At 43.9% G+C, this 20243-nt stretch overlaps 1 protein-coding gene across 9 annotated transcripts in view; it reads right to left on the bottom strand.

Annotated features, from left to right (window-relative positions):
• Nucleotides 1-1614: 1614 nt before the first annotated feature.
• The window catches only part of mctp1a (multiple C2 domains, transmembrane 1a), a 576914-nt gene continuing 558285 nt past the window's right edge, over nt 1615-20243 (bottom strand). For all 9 annotated transcript variants that reach the window (XR_013579823.1, XM_078565337.1, XM_078565331.1 and 6 more), the window contains 2 exons: nt 7732-7829; nt 1615-2139 (listed from right to left, as the gene is read on the bottom strand). Coding sequence is in view for 8 of the 9 variants with exons in the window: in XM_078565337.1 (XP_078421463.1) it covers nt 2065-2139; nt 7732-7829 (173 nt within the window). In the remaining variant the exon portion in view is untranslated. The remainder of the gene's footprint in view (nt 2140-7731; nt 7830-20243) is intronic.

Below are 20243 nucleotides of genomic sequence, written 5' to 3' on the forward strand. Positions count from 1 at the left end.
ATTTTAGGGGCCTTAACTAGCCTGCTAATTAATGGCGGGTGGCAATCGAACTTCATCATGTGCCCACCCAGCGAAATATCATGATGGCACGCGGTGACGTCAGGACGCTTGCCTGACGTCACCGCACATCATTTTACGCGCTGACGTGCGGGGCCCGCCCCCCACGCGTCAAGCAGAAAATTCTGCCCTTGGGAAGAGATTTTCAGCTGGATTAAAATTTATGGAAGGCAGCAGGTAGGAGACTGGCCAGGAGAATGTTACCCACTTACCTAGGTTCCAAGGCCTTCATGGTTTCTCCTCAGTGTGGGCCTGTTGCAGTTCCAGCAGTGGCCACTGTTCCTGGTGGCACTGCTAAGACTGAAAATCTGTCAGTCACCTGATTGGCTGGCAGATCTTGGAGGCAGGATCCTCATCCTGAAGGCAGGCAGGTAAGTGTCTGATTGGGATTCAATCCCATCAAGACTCCCAGAAATGACCCATTAAGTCTGCAAGTGACGAAGATTTAGATGAGCATTTCAGTGGCAGATAGGCAAAATTACAGAGGTGAAAATAGAAATTTTTTGTGAGAATATGACGTTGTAAGCTTAGCTCAGGATTGAATAATATGTTGAGGTTGGCAAACAGTCCTGTTCAAAGCAAAACATTGGCTGGAAGGGGGATGGAGTCAACAACATTGGTATGGACTTTGTCATCTGGGGTTGAATAAGATGGCTTCAGTCTTCTCAATTTTTAGCCGCAGGAACTTATGGCTCATTCAAAACTTAAGTTGGGCAAGTAATCCGACAGACCAGAGGTACTGGAGTTGTTGAGACAGGGAGACAGTGGAGAGATAGAACAAGGTGTCATCTTTGTACCAGTGGAAGCATTACCCATGTCAGCAGATGATTCTTTCTATTTCATACTATAAATACAATACTAAGAAAAAGGAATTATCCACAACATGGTTTGTGTGAAATTAGAGGGGTGCTTAGTAATGTTCTCCCTAACTTTTAGTGTGTGTCCTGTTTGTTGCACTGTGTTATCCGTTGCAGATTACTGTGCAGCTTACTGGGTGCACCGGTGCTGCGGACTGACTGCAGTAGTTATTGGTCTTGGAGTTAACCGCTCTCAGCAACCAGGCCCCCAACTTGTTCAGAGTGTAGGATTTCATCTGGCAGTTGAGAGAAAATTTTACTTCTGTGTGACAATGAGATCAGGCAAGGAGTGTCCAATGATAGGATATCTGAAAAATACCGTTTGCAGGGGTTGTCGGATTGCGTATGTTCTTTCTGTTGGAATTTTCTACAGTAACCTAGTGAGCAGGACAAATTGAGGAAACACATTTTCTTCAGGAAAACGATCCTCTAACTTCCAAGCTGACATGTGTGTGATAGTTGATCAGAAGAGCTTGGTTCATCAGGTAACTTCTAGGTCCATAAAATTTCATGCAGCCGCAATAACCTTAATTTATATAACGCTTTTAATGTAACAAAATATCCGAAAGGCACATCGCAACTAAGGAAAGTGGGAGAAACGGATATTCATGGAGAATTGATAAAAATATTAACTTTGCAACAGCCAAATAAGTTTCTAATCCAGCATTTTGTTGAGAAAAGATGAATAGGAGAAAATATGTACATTATTAATAGTACATCATTTTATTGCAGGAGTTCATCATTACAATAGGAACTGTAATGACTGTTTACAAGAAAACAAACATTATAAACGGTCAAAATGTGTAATGCTGAAATATCTCTTTGGATGACTGGATGATTGCCACTGGACAGTTTGTAAGTATTTACCACCTCTGCTTTATACTATTTATAAAGATTCAGGCATTAGGCATGTTCTGCAAAGCTTTAATATCATGAGAACATAATTTTAACAGTTTTAACATACGTTTTATACAATAATAAGCAGTGTGCATTTTCAAATACAGAGTTCAATATTGTACAACATTTACAGATGCTACATTTCATTATAAAAATCAAAATAAATGAGCGAAGAAAAGGAAATGGTATTCTGGCAGCTGATCCCTTTCTAATCTTCAGAAAGCAGATGCATTTCTCTGGTTGAGGGGTTTGGCTATCCTGAGTTGTTTTTCTTCTTAAAAATCATCAGTCCCTGACTAGATTCTTGATTCAACTCGTGGAAGTGCACCTGTTTAAACAAAAGTTTTGAGAAACCAAGTGATCAGATGATTCTTTGCTAGCAGTGGGAAAAGCATAGGAAAGGACTAGGATGGTACAAGGGAAAAATCAGTGGTTTCTAAAAAGCTGCTTTAGTAGCCCGGCTGGGCTTGAAGACAATAGGGTAAAAGAAATGGTGTAAAGGAAAAAGCAGCACTGTAGAAACTTCTGCCAGTAAACAGTGCTGCCTTTGTATAACGTTGAGTCTTCTCAACGAGTGTGTATTCTTGAGAATTCAGAATAGAGAAAATAAACAGAATCTGCTCAAAGCTTGTTGCCATATAAGGATTATATATAAGCATCCTGGCTGTGCTGGTGATTTTTATAGGATTCGAAATCACAGAACTGGGCTGTCCTCAGTGAGTTCACCTTTATGCAAATTCTTTAATTAACCATTGGTTCATTCCAGTCCAAATTCCAATATGCACCTTGAAATTACACAACCAAACTTTATTGAAATAGCAAGCTCAGAAATAACTTCAGGGTCAAAGATGAGAAATAATTTTCCTCCTCAATGTACCTAGGAAACTATCAGTTCCCAGGGCAGTGGATAGAAAATGAGAGTAGATATCCATAGCAGGTAAATGTTGTCAGGGCTTCTCCTACTCACCCAACTTAACTTTGACAGAATTGCTGCTGAAACCCTGGGAAAATAGCATAAATGGAAATTTACCCCCATAATGTCAGGTCTCCATCACAACACCAACCTGGGAGTTCTGAGCTTTACCTGAAAGCTGGGCCTAAATAGAAATAGCAGTGCTTGTGCCAGGACTCCACACACTGAGGGCAGCCAGAAGATTTCTCCCCAGCCCAGGATGGGCAATTAGTCAATACATGCCAATGCTGGCCACTAATTTGAGTGTTAGGACACAGGTCTTGCACTAGCAGTGTGTCTGGGCCATGCCTGCTGGATGCCTAGTGGGGGACCTGAGAGGAAGGTCAGCTCTTAGACCAGCTCCTCATTAATTCTCCTTGCTGATAATTTTGCTTTTTTTTAATACAAAGATTTGATGCTTTTAGCAGTTGTCACCATACCTAGCGGAAGGTGTTGATAACTTCTTGTCCATTTATATGGCTAATTAGTATCTACATGAAAAGTACATCTATGGTGGCTGTATGAGGAAAATCAGTTCCACTGCTCTATAACACTTTTAGTATAGTTTATTATTATTAGTTTAATTTAGTATACTTAATTATTTACTAATAAATACTGAACAAAAATGGAATTATGCAGTACATGACAACTGAAAGCTCATCTGCTGCTGAAATCCTCATCCATGCCCTTTTTACCTGTAGACTTCACTGGTCCAATGAGTCTTGGCCGGCTTTTCACATTCTACTCCATGGGCAGAATTTTGCCCTGGTTTGGCGGGCTCAGCGGGGGCGAGCAAGAGTGGCTGGGAAACCTATTGCCACCCGCGATCAGGCCGCGACTGTGATTTCACGCTGTTGGGCCAATTAAGGTACACCCAGCGTGAAACACGTGTTGCAGCGCTGCCTGTGTGGGGGCTAGGGGGGCGCAGGTGCACGCAGGCAAAGCTCCAAGGTATAAAAAATCAAAAATAAAGAATTTAAAAATGCTAAAAAAACATGTCCCCTCATGTGACTCTGTCAAATGAGCAAGGACATGTTATTAATGAAAACTTAACATTTTTATTTTACTTTTAATTACTGTTGGAAACCTAATCCTGCCCATGGGTGAGGTTTCCTAAAAAGTGCAAAGGCTGCTTGGCCTTTTCGCTTGCCCGCCAACTGTAAGGTTGGCCGGGCAGCGTAAACTTACATTTAATTGGTACTTTAATGGCCCTAATAGGCCTGTTAATTGTTGGCAGGTGCACTGCTGATTCTTGCGCATGCCCACCAACCGAAATATCACACGAGTGCGCGAAGATGTTGGGATGCTTGCTCAACGTCATCGCGCGTCATTTTACGCTTGTTTGGGTTGGGCGTGCACCCACCCGACGGGTTAAAAATTCTGGCCTATGTAAACTTGAGGTCATCCAAAACACTGCTGTCTGTGTTCTAACTTGCACCAAGTCTTGTTCACCCATCACTCCATGCTTGCTGACCTACATTGGCTCTCAGTTAATCAATGCCTCACTTTTAAAATACACATCCTTGTTTTCAAATCTGTCCATGCACTTGCCCATCTATATTTCTGTAATCTCCTTCAGCTCCACAACCCTTCAAGATATCTGAGCATCCATGAATTTAATTACTCCACCTTTGGCATTTGTTTCTCCTGCTGCCAGGGCCCTAAGCTCTGGAAATATCTCCCTAAACTGCTCCTCCTCTCCACCTCTCTTTTCCTTTAGGACACTCCTTAAAATCTACCTCTTTGATTAAACTTTCAGTCATCTGATCTAATATTTCCCTAGGTGGCTCGGTGTCGAATTTTGCTTTATAACTCTTCTGTGAAATGCCTTGGGATATTTTATAAGATTAAAAGCGCTTTAAAATGCAAGTTATTATTGTTCCTTTAAAGCATTTCCAAAACTGAATGTTTGACAAAAAATATCTTTCATCAGAAATGTAATCAAAAGGAACACGTGTTAAGGAATAGCTTCGTAGTTTACATCATGGTTCACTAAAGGATGCAAGTTTGAAAGCTAGGGTTCCTATCACTCAGGTTAGTTGCCTCGGCTTTGTCAGTTCTTAGCTGAATCAGAGGGTTGTGGGTTCATGTCCCACTCCCGGAAAACCAAGAACTGTGATTGTACTCGAAAAGAGTTGCAATCTGTGACTGTTGATAACTCGAAAGAGTATCAGGGTGTGAGGAGGGAGCTAAAAGGAGCAGATTAGATTAGCCTGTAGAAGTCACAATTTGAAAAGAACAAATTGTGACATGTCTTTGACAATGGTCACAGAAGAATCTGTGGTTTATATAATACTAAATAGCAAGAAGCAAAAATATGTAAATTAAGGTTTCTTGGACGCTCAATTGGTAAATGTGTTGCCTAACATAAAATTGAACTAGACAGGTCAAAAAAAATTTGAATCTTAGTTGGTGCTGAGGTTAGTTGATTTCACATGAGAGGTAGCTGGGGCACTACATGTAGTCCTAGTAGTCAAGTGAGGTTGTTGAGTGGCAACAATGTCAAGCTTGTCTGTGATACCCCACACGAGTGAAAGGATGCCTCCCACTCACTGCTTAGGTTCAACATGTAGAATGCCCACTTAGACAAAGTACCAGAGGGGTGAAGGTGCCCCTTCACTCACACCATTGTATGAATTGCCAGCTTTAACAGAGGAGGGATTAATGGTTTGTAAAAAATGTGAAGACAAAATAGACTTCTACATAATGGTTTACATGGATTCCTGTGGCAATTTTGCATTATTTAATTGCGCCATACCTTCTCATATTAGGGTCCATTAGAAAAAATGTCAAGTTATGTACATGAAACTGGGAATCTCTTTGCATGTTGAATAAATTTAATTTTAATTAACCATCTGGTTCATAGTGACAGTTTTACATAAATTACAAAGGAAACGAGTGGCAATGGAATCAATAAGGCATACGCATTTTACATGCTTTAATATTTGCATGTTTTCATATAAGATATCAAGAATCATCCAGAAATTCTAAACCAGGAAATATTTAATTCTGTGTAGGTTCATTCTAATGTATTCTAAAGCTTTTTATATAATAATCTCAAGCTTGAAATGTAGCCTCCACTATTACAAGTATAGCACAAAATAATGCTTAAGAATAACACAAAAGTGTACGAATTCCAAGAACATTTCGAAAGGAATAATATTCTAATTGCACTTTCCCAAACGTGATAGAAAAGGTAATGCCTATAAAATCTCTTAAAAATGGTTATTTGTGTTCATTTAACTTCAAACTACTTTTATTATTCCCAATTCCTTTGAGGGTACATGATGTGTCATTAGTGTCTTTTTAAGGCTTTTAAAATGAGCTAGACTTTTATTGCTGAATATTCCTTTTTTGTGATAATGACATTTTTTTATTCTGATCCTTATGAAGTGAATATATGAATACAAAAGTAAAATGCAGCTACATTCATCACCCATGTTTTGTGTCATGGGTATTGCATTTGGGCCTTTTAATGCTTCCTGACTTTAGAGTTGAGTCAGAATTAAAATGTTAACCTGTAGGAGGCTCTACCTGTAGCATTCCAGCTTTTATGATGAGCAATATAAGCTGCTGACAAAATTCTGCCCTGAATGGCAACAGAAGTGAATACAGGATGAGAATGAATGTGAAAAAGATCATATTGAATGATTTTGAATTTTATCACTCCTACCAACAATCCTCAGATATCTAGATTTGTTGGAATTCTTCTGATTTTCCTCATATTTATTCAAAAAGTATTTTTTTGGTTTAATGCAGCAATATGAACAGCTACTACTAAACTGACTCTGGATGGCACATGGAAGGCAGATTTACATTCAAAAACTTAAATCAGAGTGATGTGCTTGCTCAGAGCCCATGCCCCTACTCAGAGTGCGAGATCAGAGAATGGGTGAAAAATTGTAGTCAATCACATGAACTCAGATTGAAATGTTATCACTTTGGAACAAATTTATAATTTGACAAAAAGGAGTTTATTTTTGTGCTGTATCCCTGGGATAGTGCAGGAAATGTTTTTCACCATTCTCATATGGTTCCACAGCTGTTAAAAATTGTTTGAAAAGTGTTATGAGGTGCAAAACAGTGATTGCAGGGATCACTGGCTGAGAAATCATTCACTCCTAAATTAATCATAGGAGGGTCAGATATGATGAACCCAAAATCTCCCAGCCAGTGCTCCTTGAGTGTAATGCTCCACGCTGGGAATGCTCAATCCCAGAATCAATCCTATTACTTTTTCCAATATCACTTCAATCTATAGAAAGATGTAACTGAAAATTAAAATTGCATTTTAGTGCAGTAAGTACACCCGGGGCAGAATTTTGCCCTTGGCATTTGGGATTGGCGGGGTCGGTCGGGAAGCCGACTGTGATTGATAGTGCACCATGATTTCATGCTGGCGGGCCAATTAAGGCCCACCCAGTGTGATAAGCGAGCGGCAGCCCTGAGCGCTGCCTGTGCGGGCAGGAGGAGGAGGGAGATGAAGAAGATATTTAAAAAATTAATAAAGCACAGAAAAATGTAATGAAACATGTCCCCTCATGTGATTGTGTCACATGAGCAGGGACATGTTTTTAATTCAAAAATAAAGTTTTTATTTCATTTGTACTTGCATTTGGAAAACTTACCCCGCCCGTGGATGAGGTTTCCAAAAAAATGCAAAGGCCACTTGGCCTTTTTGCCTGCCTGCCAACTGTTAGTTAGGTTGAACGGGCAGTGAAAAATTAACGGCTGATGTCATCGCGCGTCATTTCATGCTTGGTTGGGTCGGGCGCATGCCCGCCCGCTGAGCTAAAAATTCTGGCCCTGGCAACTTTAAAGTCATAAGTGATGAGATTTCACCAACCCTGCTTCTTTTAGTTATGTCACAATGGAAAGGATCATGCACTAGAAGTGGTTGCCTCTGCATTTGGAATTTAATAAATTACATTTCACCTGTTACTTGAGACAGATTCAAAAGGCACTTACCACTTGCACATCTGAGTGAACTCTGGAGAGGAAGTCGAGCAGTTCATTATTATCAATAAGTAATGGATTGCGAAGTTTTTTTGTGAATTTGTGGATACCTGTGAAAATTGTAATGAAAGAATATCAGACATTTTGTTTTTCTCATTTTCCTGAGCTCAAATTACTTTTAACGTGATGAACTGTAATTAGTAGATGCAGCAATCTCGCGTCATACCTGTGCAAATGAACATGGACCTCTACATAATGAAATCACCTTACATGGTTTCCTATGGCAATTTTGCATTACTGAATTGTGCCAAACCTTCTCATATTAGAATACAATAGCATATTTACACTTACATTTACAATTAAAACTTTTCTTAATTGAAACAGCGGCACCTGACAACAGGATAGTGTGCGTTATGTTAACGGATTCTGTATTTTGTTCTTCTTTCCGCTGAAAACCTAGCAACACTGGAAAAACACAGTGACAAGCCTGACATAACATGTTGCTGCTGTAATCCAAATCTAAGCACTCAACAAAATGTAATTTATCTGAGTGCAGCTACACCCACACTTAAGAAGCTCGACACCATCCAGGGTAAAGCAGCCTGCTTGATTGGTACCCCATCCACCATCTTAAACACTCACTCCCTCTACCACCAACGCACTGTGGCAGCAGTACGTATGATCTACAAGATGCACTGCAGCAACTCACCAAGGCTCCTTCGACAGCATCATCCAAACCCGAAACCTCTACTACCTAGAAGGACAAAGGCAGCAAATGCATGGGAACACTACCACCTGCAAGTTCTCTATGCTATTTCACCCAACAGGTCCATATTGGTACTTATGCTCCACACAAGCCTCCTTCCGTTCCCCTCAAATAATCCCATCAATTTAGGCATTGGAGAATAACACAGATCACCTCTCCACGTTCTCTACAGGGACTGGAGTATAATGTACGTCACCTGCCCACACTGCCTGGAATGTAAATTCCTTAGGGAATGTAAAAAACCACAGGTTACCTGACTGTACTGTGCTTAGGGATTGTAGAATAACACTTTTCACCTGCAAACATTGTCACAAAATAATACAAAGCAGTAACAGCACAGGAAGAGGCTATTCAGCCCTACAGGGCCATACAGTATTTATGCTCCACACAAACCTCCTTTTACCCTTCTTCATCTAACTAACCCTTATAGATAAAAGTGCTGAAAATTATGAAATGATTGAACAGGGTAGATAGAGACAGGGTGTTTCAAGTAATCAATGTTAAGGGGCTACATATACAAGATTAAATGATAGAATTGGAAAAGAGGGCAGGCAAAACCTCGTGACATGAAGAGTTGCGAGGCTGCAGAGTTAATTTCCAGGGTTAATAGTTGAGGTAGAAACAATGTCAATATTCAACACTAAATTGGATAGGTGGATGAAGAAAAAGGAAATAATGGTATATGGAAACATGAGAGGTAAACATGATTAGGAATTTTTGCTCAGTTGGAGGATAAACACCAGCACAGACTGGTTAAAATGAATGGCCCGTTTCTGTGTTGCTACTTCTATTTATTTATTGGATGTTGGTTAAACAGTAACATAGTATTATTTTTGCCAGAAGACGACAACTGGTCTATTTAGCCTCCCATTAGGTTCCATCTGTAACTGTAGAAGACATGTATCCTAAATAGAAAATAGAATTGATCCAATCTTTATCTCTAAAGCTGTCATAATATCGCCATTGGTAATGTAACCTATATTTCTATCACCTTTTCTCTGAAAAATATTACTTAAATTTATTTTATTTTAACATTAATTAATGTGGTGTCTGCTGGTCATTGAATGTGTACTTGGCCAAGGAACTTTCCTGGATTTAATTTCTCCTACCCTGAAAGTTATAAGGACATCTATTAAATCCCTGCTCATTCTCTTCTTCTCAAAAAAGGAATGTCACAGGTTGGACAGTCCTTCAGCATAAACTAGCCTTTCAAGTTTCAGAATCAACCACACAACCTCCTTCCTCTGGATATCAATAATGTTATACTGTTTCTCTAATATTAAGACCAAAACTAAACAAGTTACTCGACACCTCCTTTGACTTACAAGTCACACTGCTAGATAATCGTTTGCTTTCTTGATTGGTTCAAAGATATTTGTTTTACAGACCTTTCTTCCAAAATCCCTTCAGATATGTTACTGTTATTTTTTTTATTCATTCACAGGATGTGGGCTTCGCTGGCTGGGCCAGCATTTATTGCCCTTCCCTAGTTGCCCTTGCGAGGGTGGTGGTGAGTTGCCTTCTTAAACTGCTGCAGTCCATGTGGTATAGGTACACCCACAGTGCTGTTAGAGAGGGAGTTCCAGGATTTTGACTCAGCGATAGTGAAGGAAGGGTGATATATTTCCAAGTCAGGATGGTGAGTGGCTTGGAGGGGAACTTCCAGGTGGCGGTGTTCCCAATTATCTGCTTCCCTTGTCCTTCTAGATGGTAGTGGTCATGGATTTGGAAGGTGCTGTCGAAGGAGCCTTGGTAAATTCCTGCAGTGCATCTTGTAGATGGTACACACTGCTGCTACTGTGTGTTGGTGGTGGAGGGAGTGAATGTTTGTGGATTTGGTGACATCAAGTGGGCTGCTTTGTCCTGGATGGTGTCAAGCTTCTTGAGTGTTGTGGGAACTACACTCATCCAGACAAGTGGGGAGTATTCCACCACACGCTTGACTTGTGCCTTGTAGGTGGGGGACAGGCTTTAAGGAGTCAGGAGGTGAGTTACTCATCGCATGATTCCTAGCCTCTGACCTGCTCTTGTAGCCACAGTATTTATATGGCTAGTCCAGTTCAGTTTTTGGCCAATGGTAACCCCTAGATGTTGATAGTGGAGGATTCAGTGATGGTTATGCCATTGAACATCAAGTGGTGATGGTTGGATTCTCTCTTGTTGGAGATGGTCATTACCTGGCACTTGGATAAACATGAAGTTTAGGTATATATGTTGAATTTCATCAACTACTTTATTCATCGACGTCATTGTCGAAATCCATGTGGTTAATTGCATATATAGGGCTGAATAATATGGGGGAAGGGTATGGGGTGGGAACAGCAGGCAGCTTGACCCCACTATCCCCGCACCCGGAAGCAAAATCGGTGTGGAGCTGACCCGCTCCAGGCTGGCCCGCCCCGCAGCCATAACGCGCTGTGGGTGGGCTTAACAAAGACCAAGTGGTACTTCCCCCTCTCACTGGGGAGGAAGCCCCTCCCTCTGGCGCTGCTGGCCAATCTGATTCACTGGCAGTTCCATCAGTCCCAGCAGCGTCAGTGGCTGCTGCCGGAATTGCAAGAAAAGGAGGATGAAGGCATGGATGCTCGAAGCTGGTAGGTCTGGGGTACTGGGCAGTGAGGGTTTTGGGAGGTGAGGGAGTGGGGTGGGGAGGGTTTGGGTGTTAGGTTGCAAGAGGTTAGGAAGAAAGTGGAAGGATTGGAGGATCCCATCTTAGGTGGGCTGCCCCCCCTCCAGCCACCGAGGGCAGCCCCTGAAGATTGAACCATCCTTCCTTCCCTCCCTTTGATGAACGTAGCTAAAAAATCGGGCTGCCTATTCCTGCCTGACTGCCCACCCCAAACGTTTTATGGCATGGGCAGCGTATTATCAGTGTCAATTGGCTTGGTAACAAGCCTAATTCACCCATATTATCTATTTAAATATGGTGGGCAGACTGCTGACTTCAGTGCCTTCTCCCCCACCGTTCCCCCACCCCATATTATAAAGGTGAGCTCAGAGCTGACTGGGAAGGTGGTGCAATGGTGCACCCACCCTATTTTACATGCTCCCTCCTGCCAGAAACATGCCCGACAGAAGCACGTAAAATGTAGCCCATATTTGCAACACTGGCATCTCCACCCAACTCATTTATAAACTTTGATATTTTGTTCCTCAGGTTGCTTTATTTGACTGACCTTCACAAAGCTCTTAATGACCCTAATTGATTCATGGGGGCAGGCCAAGCACTGAACCTGCTTCCCTAAAATGGCACCAGAAACTGGCATATAGGCTGGCGATAACTTTCACAACATATATTTAGAACTCACGAGGATGTAGTTGGTATTATATTGTCATATTACTCTAAAATAATTTAGGAACGATATTGTCATCCATAGATATCCAGAGTGCCACATCATTCAGTACTGCACTAAAGCCAGTGCAACCAAAGCAACAATATATCGTTTCATCTCACATTTTTCTTATTCTTTCACGGGATGTGGATGTCGCTGGCTAGGCCAGCATTCATTGCCCATCCCTAATTTCCCTTGAGAAGGTGGTGGAGCGCCACCTTCTTGAACTGCTGCAGTCCATGTGGTGTAGGTACACCCACAGTGCTGTTAGGAAGGGAGTTCCAGGGTTTTGACCCAGCGATAGTGAAGGAATGATGATATAGTTCCAAATCTGGATAGTGTGTGGCTTGGAGGGGAACTTGCCATGCATCTTCTGCTCTTGTCCTTCCTGGTGTTGAGGTCGTGGGTTTGGAAGCTGCTGTCGAAGGAGACTTGGTGAGTTGCTGCAGTGCATCTTGTAGATGGTACACACTGCTGCCACCGTAAGTCGGTGGTTGAGGAAGTGAATGTTTAAGATAATGTTGGGGTGCCAATCAAGCAGGCTGCATTGTCCTGGACGGTGTTGCGTTTCTTGAGTGTTGTTGGAGCTGCACTCATCCAGGCAAATGGAGAGTATTCCATCACATTCCCTGACTTGTGCCTTGTAGATGGCGAACAGGCTTTGGTGAGTCAGGGGGTGAGTTACTCTCCAAAGAATTCCCAGCCTCTGACTTGCTCTTATAGCCACAGTATTTATATGGCTGGTCCAATTCAGTTTTTGGTCAATGGTAACCACCCAGGATGTTGATAGTAGGGGATTCAGCGATGGTAATGCTATTTAATGTCAAGGGGAGATGGTTGGATACTCTCTTGTTGGAGATGGTCATTTCCTGGCACTTATGTGGCACGAATGTTACTTGCCGGTTCAGTCCAAGCATGGATTTTGTCAAGGCCTTGCTGCATTTGTATATGGATTGCTTCAGTATCTGAGGAGTCACAAATGGTGCTGAACATTGTACAATCATCAACAAACATCCCCGCTTCTGACCTTATGATGGAAAGAAAGTCATTGATGAAGCAGCTGAAGAAGGTGAAATGTGAAAAATACACAAAAAAAATTTGACGAAAGCTCCAGTCTTTGTGTCAAGCTCCCTAGCTGTAAGCTTGGGAAACCATCAGCATACGTTTGCCTTCCAGATCCCTATTCAATGACTCCTGTTATAATGTGAATGGGTATGGATATCAGGTATGTTTACCCACATGGCTTCCCTCCACCAAATCTGATAATCTTTCAATCCCCACATGAGCTCACACGTGAAGAAAGGTTACCTGGTCAAGGCACCGGAGGGCGTTCAGCGTTGTATTGTGCAGAACCATAAGCAGTATTTCAAGCAAATACAAATTATCGAGTAACTATTTTTGTTATATAAACAACATTTTAATTGCCATTTCAGCCATAAATATCATGCAACAACCATGGACACAATGGAAACAATGTTTCTTTTTGTTTAACTTGTAATGTTTTAATAGTTAAACTTATTACATTGTATCACCTCTGAGAAAAAGCAACCCCTTTGGTGCATTAATCTTTTAGAAATAATTATATATTTTTTTTATTTTGGTGCAGAGTTGAAATAGCAGTTCTCTAAAGAGCAATTTTGGGCTTTAGTAGGCCATCTGAAGATCAAACTAGCCGAGAAAGACAATGCTCTACAGAGGCCTGTTCTATATAGACAGCCCAATGCGGCTTGTAATTGAAAACTATCAACTATAAAAGCTATGCAATGAATCTACTTTAACCGTAGGGCACAAAAGCACTCCCAGACAGACTTCTTCTCACCCCACTTTGTGTGTCTCAGACTAACCCAGATAATAGCTGTAATATCTCACCTACATTTGGCAACATTTTAGAAAACTGGAACAGCAAAGTTTTATTAAATTCTTCATTGAACTAAACCCAGGATGTTGCAAAATAAAGCAGATTTTACAACTGGCTTCAAGAGGTTCTCTTTTGGGGCCCTAATAATGTTAAGAAGCCTTTCTGTTTTATGCTAGCCTAGTTTATTTCAAATTAATTCAATAGCTCCAACATGTTCTTTTCCACTAAATATAAAGGCCTGAATTTTCTTAAAGACAGATGGATTTACCCTTAGACAAAATGGCGGGGAAGCCGAGAATCTGGAAGTCCTGCCCCCAAATCTGGTACCTACCATTTTTGCTGGGGGAGAATGGGAGGGAGAGGGAATGGCCCATCCGGAGTTCACGGAGACAGCTTCACATTTAAAAGTGCAGCTGCCTTCAAACAGAAGCAATTTTGGTCATCGAAATATCAGACTCGTGGACTCTAGACATTTGTAGAAAAGGACTGAACCTACTGGTGTTCTTTGGAAGGTAAGGTACTCCTTGGGAGAGGTAAGGTATCCTTTGGGAGAGATAAGGTACTCACTCCTCTGGGTACCCTTAACCATTCCAAAAGTTACCTTACTTCTCCCAAAGGGTACCTTACCTCTTCCAAAGGAGCTTTGGGAGCTGTCAGGTACCCCTTTGAGATTGTTAAGAACAGACATAGATATGTGTAAAAAGTGGGATAAACTCAGAACTGAGAAGCTGTCGTCATTTAAATCTCCTGCCCTTTAAATTTTGAAAAGAAACAGCTAGACTGCAGTTGAAAAAAAAGTGCTTGCAATTTCACTAGGTGTTTATTGACATAAGCCTGAGTGCTATCATTACACTGTTATTTCTGTTTGACTGCTTCCACAACCTATCATTATCACAGTGAGAGGGCTGTAAGTTCACAGTTTGAATCACAGCTCCAAGTTTTTAAAGAGATGAGCTGTCTTTGATGTGGGGCTATACATACAAATGTTTGTTTTATAAGGGATTAAGTGCTTGTAGGAATTTAAATTACTGAATGGGCTTTTATAAATGCAAGTTTTTTTTAATATAGTGAAGCCGGTAATAGATACTTAGAACTTCATTCTATTTTGGGCCGTAACTTCCGACTAGTTTTGGAGATCGGAAAGGTTGGGGTATCGGAGGTCAGGGTGGTGGAGGGGGTCGGAGGTCGGGGGTTTAGGAGGTCGGGGTTTGGGAGGCTGGGAGGTCAGGGGGGTGGGGGTGTCAGAAGCCAAGGGGATGGGGGGCGGAGGTCTGGAGGATGGGGGTCGGAGGTTGGCGGGGTGGTGGGAGGACCAGAGGTTAGTGTATGGGGTTGGGGGGACCGGAGATTGGGGGTGTGTCGGAGGTTGGTGAGGCTCAGGTCGGGCCCGCAGGGGGCGAATCCTTGTGGGAGGTGGTTGGGGATGTGGGGGGAGCCCCATGGAGGTTGGTCTGGGTGTTTAAAATAGTTAGAAGAGGTTTTAATTCTTCTAACTTTTTCTGGGTAACTATTGGTGTAACCCTGATGGAACTATCTGAAGCTTGCAATCAAAATCGCCTTTTCATATGGTTCCCAACGCAGCAAAGTTATCCAGAGGAAGTTTGCACTTCTGAGCAATTGCTGTGCAAACCCTTACTTGGGAACTTCTGAGCGGGATTCCCCAGTGCATCTTTGGGGCACCCCCCAATTCTGACACAGGGGAGCTCGGAAGTTATGGCCCTTTCTCTCAGCATAGCTCCTGAGGTCAGTCCACGGCGGAAACTGGGTAAGTTGGCATGGAGGTTGTAAGGGCCAGTGGTGGTGGGTGGGGCTCATAGGTTGGCATGAGTTGACATTAAATTGGCACATCCAAGCGCCTGGCCAAAATAATCTCATAGCAGTCAGTCACGTTGGGGGTGGGGGAGTGCTTGATACACACTCTGCACTGACCATCATTTCAGAGGCGAGTATTCTCGACACAGGAAGAAAGCACTTGAACCCACATTTACTGATGAATCTTTGAGAGAAAGAGGATCTTTGGAGACTAATGCTGACACTTGTATTTTGGTCACAGATAGTGCAGAGAGGAGATCATCAGGAAGGTGGAGACTGGATTTATTGCTGCCTGCATTATTGCTTACAAGCAGGAGAGAATAAGTAGAAGATTGCGACAGAGGTGCCTGGATCGCCAAAGGGAGAAGCAAGACCCTCGAGACCAAGGCCAGCAGGGTCTCCTCCGGGCACAGAGGAGAGGCTCACAGAGATGTCGTGCGGAGACGGCTCGCAAGACCCAGGGCGTACAGGACTTGCATGTCTTATCTGCAGATGAGCGAGAACCAGTGTTGTCAATGGCTCCGCATGTCCTGGGATCTGCTGACTCACATTTGCCACATTCTCCACGAATTGGCGCCACCTGGACTGGGAGGGCATCTATTGCCAGTGGCTCTGAATGTAAGGGCTGCTCTGAATTTCTACATCAGTGGCTCCTTCCAGGGCTCCACTGGGGTCCTCTGCGGGATCTCTCAAGCATCCATGCACGAATGCATTTGTGACGTTACAGACACCCATTTTGCCAAGGCCCACAATTATGTCAACTTCAACAGAGATTAAGCAAGCCAGGATGCCAGAGCACTCGGTTTTGCTGAGATTTCTGGATTCCCATAAGTGCAGTGTTCCATCAACTGCACTCATGTGGCTATAAAAACTCCCTGGCTACAGGTACTGCAATACATCAAATGGAAAAGCTACCACTCGTTTAATGTTCAGCTGGTCTGTGACCATGAGAAACTGATCATGCAGACTCACGCCAAATACCCAGGAAGCATCCACGACACCTATATCTAGAGTAGATCGCAGATCCCGAATATCTTCGAGGGGCCACACAGGATCCAGGGTTGGCTCCTCGGTGACAAAGGGTACCTGCAAAGTAAGTGGCTGATGATGCCTTGCAGCAGCCTCAGGCTCCTGCAGAAAGAAAGTACAATGAAGCCCATGGCGCTAGCTAAGCATTGATGAAGCACACTATAGGGATCCTAAAGATGCATTTTTGATGCATGGATGATTCTGGTGGAGCACTCCGGTACAGTCCCAGAGGATCTCACGGATCATTGTGGCTTGCTGCATGCTGCACAGCCTGGAGGTGTAAAGTGGGAGGGACTTTCCAGATGATGAGATGGAGGAGCTGCACATCTCCTCCGATGAGAAGGACATTGAAGGGGATGAGGGTAATGAGTTTGAGGAAGCTGAGGTTGCAGGGGAAGAGGCCATAGCACAGGCCAGCGTGAGGTCCTGATAACCACCAGCCTCCACCAGGAGGATGATGAGTTGTAGTGAGCACTCTCTTGGACAAGTGCCCTCTATTATGGGCCAGCATGAGCAGCAGCATTGATATTCCTCTCATTTCACCCATGCACTTCAATATGAGAATAAATAGTTACACATCAGGCTCACATTGTCCTGATCCTTTGAACGATGGTGAACCCTTGGCAACATGTATGCTTTCTGAGATGAGGTGCTAACTGGAGATGGAGGTCCTAGCATCAGACGCCAGAAGCTGCTGCCTCTTCCAGTGTCTGTCCAGCATCCCAGTTGCAACTGCATCCTATAAGAGCCAAGAGCTGCCAGTTGATCCTCAGTGGTCTTTTGGTTTTGTGCCTTCAATGTGACAAGGTTCCTCAAGAAGATCCATCTCAAGCAACATAATGTGCACTCTGTGTAACATTGGTGGTGAATCAGATAATTTGTCCTTGGTCCAAGGCAGCCAACGACATCCCACTGCCATGAATCCATTTAGAGATGACTTAGTGGTGCATTCTTCCAAATCACACTGACATTGGCACTCTCAGTTAGGGATCCTGGGCTGAATTTATGCTCCGCTTGATATGGATACGGACCACCTGATTGTGACCATGTCACACACTTGCCTGCCAGACATTAGAATGCTTCTTCTTTAAGACAGACATTGCACCCTCATGGCCAGCCCTGGTCCTTGCCAAGTCCAAAATGCACACACACCATGAAGCCCTCAAGGGCATGCATCACTGGTAATAAAGGGCACACTTCAACTTCAGTACATCCTCGCTCCTATCCCATTGCTCCCCTCCACATTGTCTAAAGCAACCATGTGCACTTCCAGAAGCTGCTCAAAGCCTCAACTGGCTTCCAGAAATGACCATTTGGAATTAGCAGCAGTGATCTCAGTGAGTGTTCAGGCGAGGGGATGCTCAGCGCTGCCTCCCTAGATTATGATGAAAGCCTTATCCTCGCAAGACACACAACTGCAGGGTGAGAGATGCTCAAAGTTGAACATTTGAGCACCAGCTGAGAGGGGCCAAGCTTCGTCACCTTGAGGTAGCAAGGTGTCCCCACTTATTGGTGAGCTTAGCAGATGTATACTCTGAAAGTCGAAAACGTGGTTGGCTGACAGCAGTGCACACAAGCTCTGAGTATGGGCTCATAGCATGAAAACCCTGCCGAGAGACAGAAAGCACATGGAGTAGCATGATATTTGAGCCTTCTCCATGCGTAAACACATCTCTCCTTGTTCACTACACCTTCACCTTTCAAGAATGCAGACGAGATAGGAGAACACCTCTGCCTGAATCTTACAAAGTCAAAAATAAACATGACATGACCCTGTCAAACATGTGAACAAGGCTTGTTGCACAAGCACTTAACATTAAGGTGGAGGGATTAGTGATATGGAGATTGATCTGGAAACGGGCACACACTGTGGTGATATGGAAACACACTGCACAGAGGCCCATTATAGCAACATCTGCGAGATGAGGGGGAAGGGACCAAGGTATCACATGTGATTGACAGCGATACAGCTCATTATAAGGAGGCATACACATGAGGGGATGTGAAATGAGTGCAATTCCATTTACATTTGTGTACATTTTATACATGTTGTGAACACCAGTGCCACTGTATTGCTCCTAAATCTTTTTAACTTTCTTAACCCTACTGCTATGTCTTGATGCTTCCAGACATCCACACTGGAGGTGGAGGCAGCCTGCTGACTGCTATGCCCTGTTGTCTGTGATGATCTTGGTGGGCGTCCTCGGGAGGGCCCGGCCTGCTGTGTGGCAGGTACACTCTTCTCGTCCTGTGGAGCTAGAGGTGATGGGGTCACAGGAAGAGGGAATTTGGATCGGCTGGAGAGTCCAGGAGTCACCTGGCTGGATGGCTCTGAGGTTCCCAGCCTCTGGTCCTCCTCCTTATGAGTGCCTGACGGCCCCTGGCTGACTCCTTGATGAGAAAGGGAAGCTGGAGTGAGATCAACGTGCCTCGCACCCCCCCCCGCCTTTTGCGTAGCCAATGATGGATGCCACCAAAGGCTACAGCTCCTGGATCAAGGTCTCCATGGTGGCTGTCAACCTGCCAGTGTTGACCTTGGTGCGTTAGCATGCTGGTGTTATCATCTCAGACTGAAGGCAGATGGACTCCTCGATCATCCATTGTAATCTGAGGAATGCAGCTGACAACCCTTCCTCATGTTCCTGTGATTATTGCTGCAGCTCCAGCAACTGATTTAGGACTGAGTCCTAAGGCTCGTCATCTGACTTTGACTCAGTAGAATCATGGCCTCCAGCTGCCCTCCGAGTGCCGGTGATCTCGGACGTCCCTTCCTGTACCTGCAATGAACCTGTGTTCACCAGATCATGAGCCTGAAGCTGCCCAAGAATGAGGCCCCTCTGAAGTGTGTGTCTCTGTGCTGGTGGAGGGTGTGGGTGAGTGCTGTGACAGTTTTATGCTATAGTGTCCTCTGGTTCCTCATTCGAAGTGTCACTGGGGCTGGAGCTGAGGACCTGGCTCACAGATGTCTTTGGGAGCTTTCCAGAGGTGCCTATGTAAGAAAGAGAGATCATTTGTGCATGGCAGGTGACTCTAAAACGGGATAAAGCACTCCCAGTATGGTTGTCTGATGGATGAGCTGGTGCAGGATCCTTACTTGGGTATGTGTTGCCCACCTCACCATCGACGCAGGCACGGTTGATGGCCTCTCCGGCCAGCTGTATAGCACAGTTTTCAAACTCAGTGAGGACCTTGAAGTCGGGCACTCCACTCCTGGTCTGGGACCTCTCCCCCTTATTATGTGCGAGCTTGTCCTGCATGAAGATATATGGAGAGAGTGAGCACATGCAAGGGCAGGTGATAAGGATGCCTGCCATGTGTGGTGCTGAGTGGAGCCATGGACAGGTGGAGGATGCAAGATCCAGAGGAGATGAGGCCAAATGGAGATGTGAGGGTATGTGTGTGAGAGTGAGTAGTGATGTCTATTGAGCTGGTAGTGACTGAGATGCCAGTGAATGTGTGATGGGTTTGTGAGAGTGTGAGTTTAGAGTGATGAGATGGTTGACTCACGCTGGCAGAACGGATGAGATCATTCATCCTCTTCCTGCACTAGGCGGCTGACCTCTTCTGCATGGCATTGGCACTGACCACTGCTGCCACCGCCTCCCAAGCTGGATTGGCGAACTTGCTGGCCCTCCTGCGGCATGAGCAGGGCTAGAGGACATTGCAGCAGTCCTTGCATTGGTGTTCATCTTCCGAGATTCTATAGACTCTGGAACAGCTCCTACAG

The sequence above is a fragment of the Cetorhinus maximus genome, chromosome 2, assembly GCF_964194155.1.
Source record: "Cetorhinus maximus chromosome 2, sCetMax3.hap1.1, whole genome shotgun sequence".
Taxonomy (NCBI): domain Eukaryota; kingdom Metazoa; phylum Chordata; class Chondrichthyes; order Lamniformes; family Cetorhinidae; genus Cetorhinus; species Cetorhinus maximus.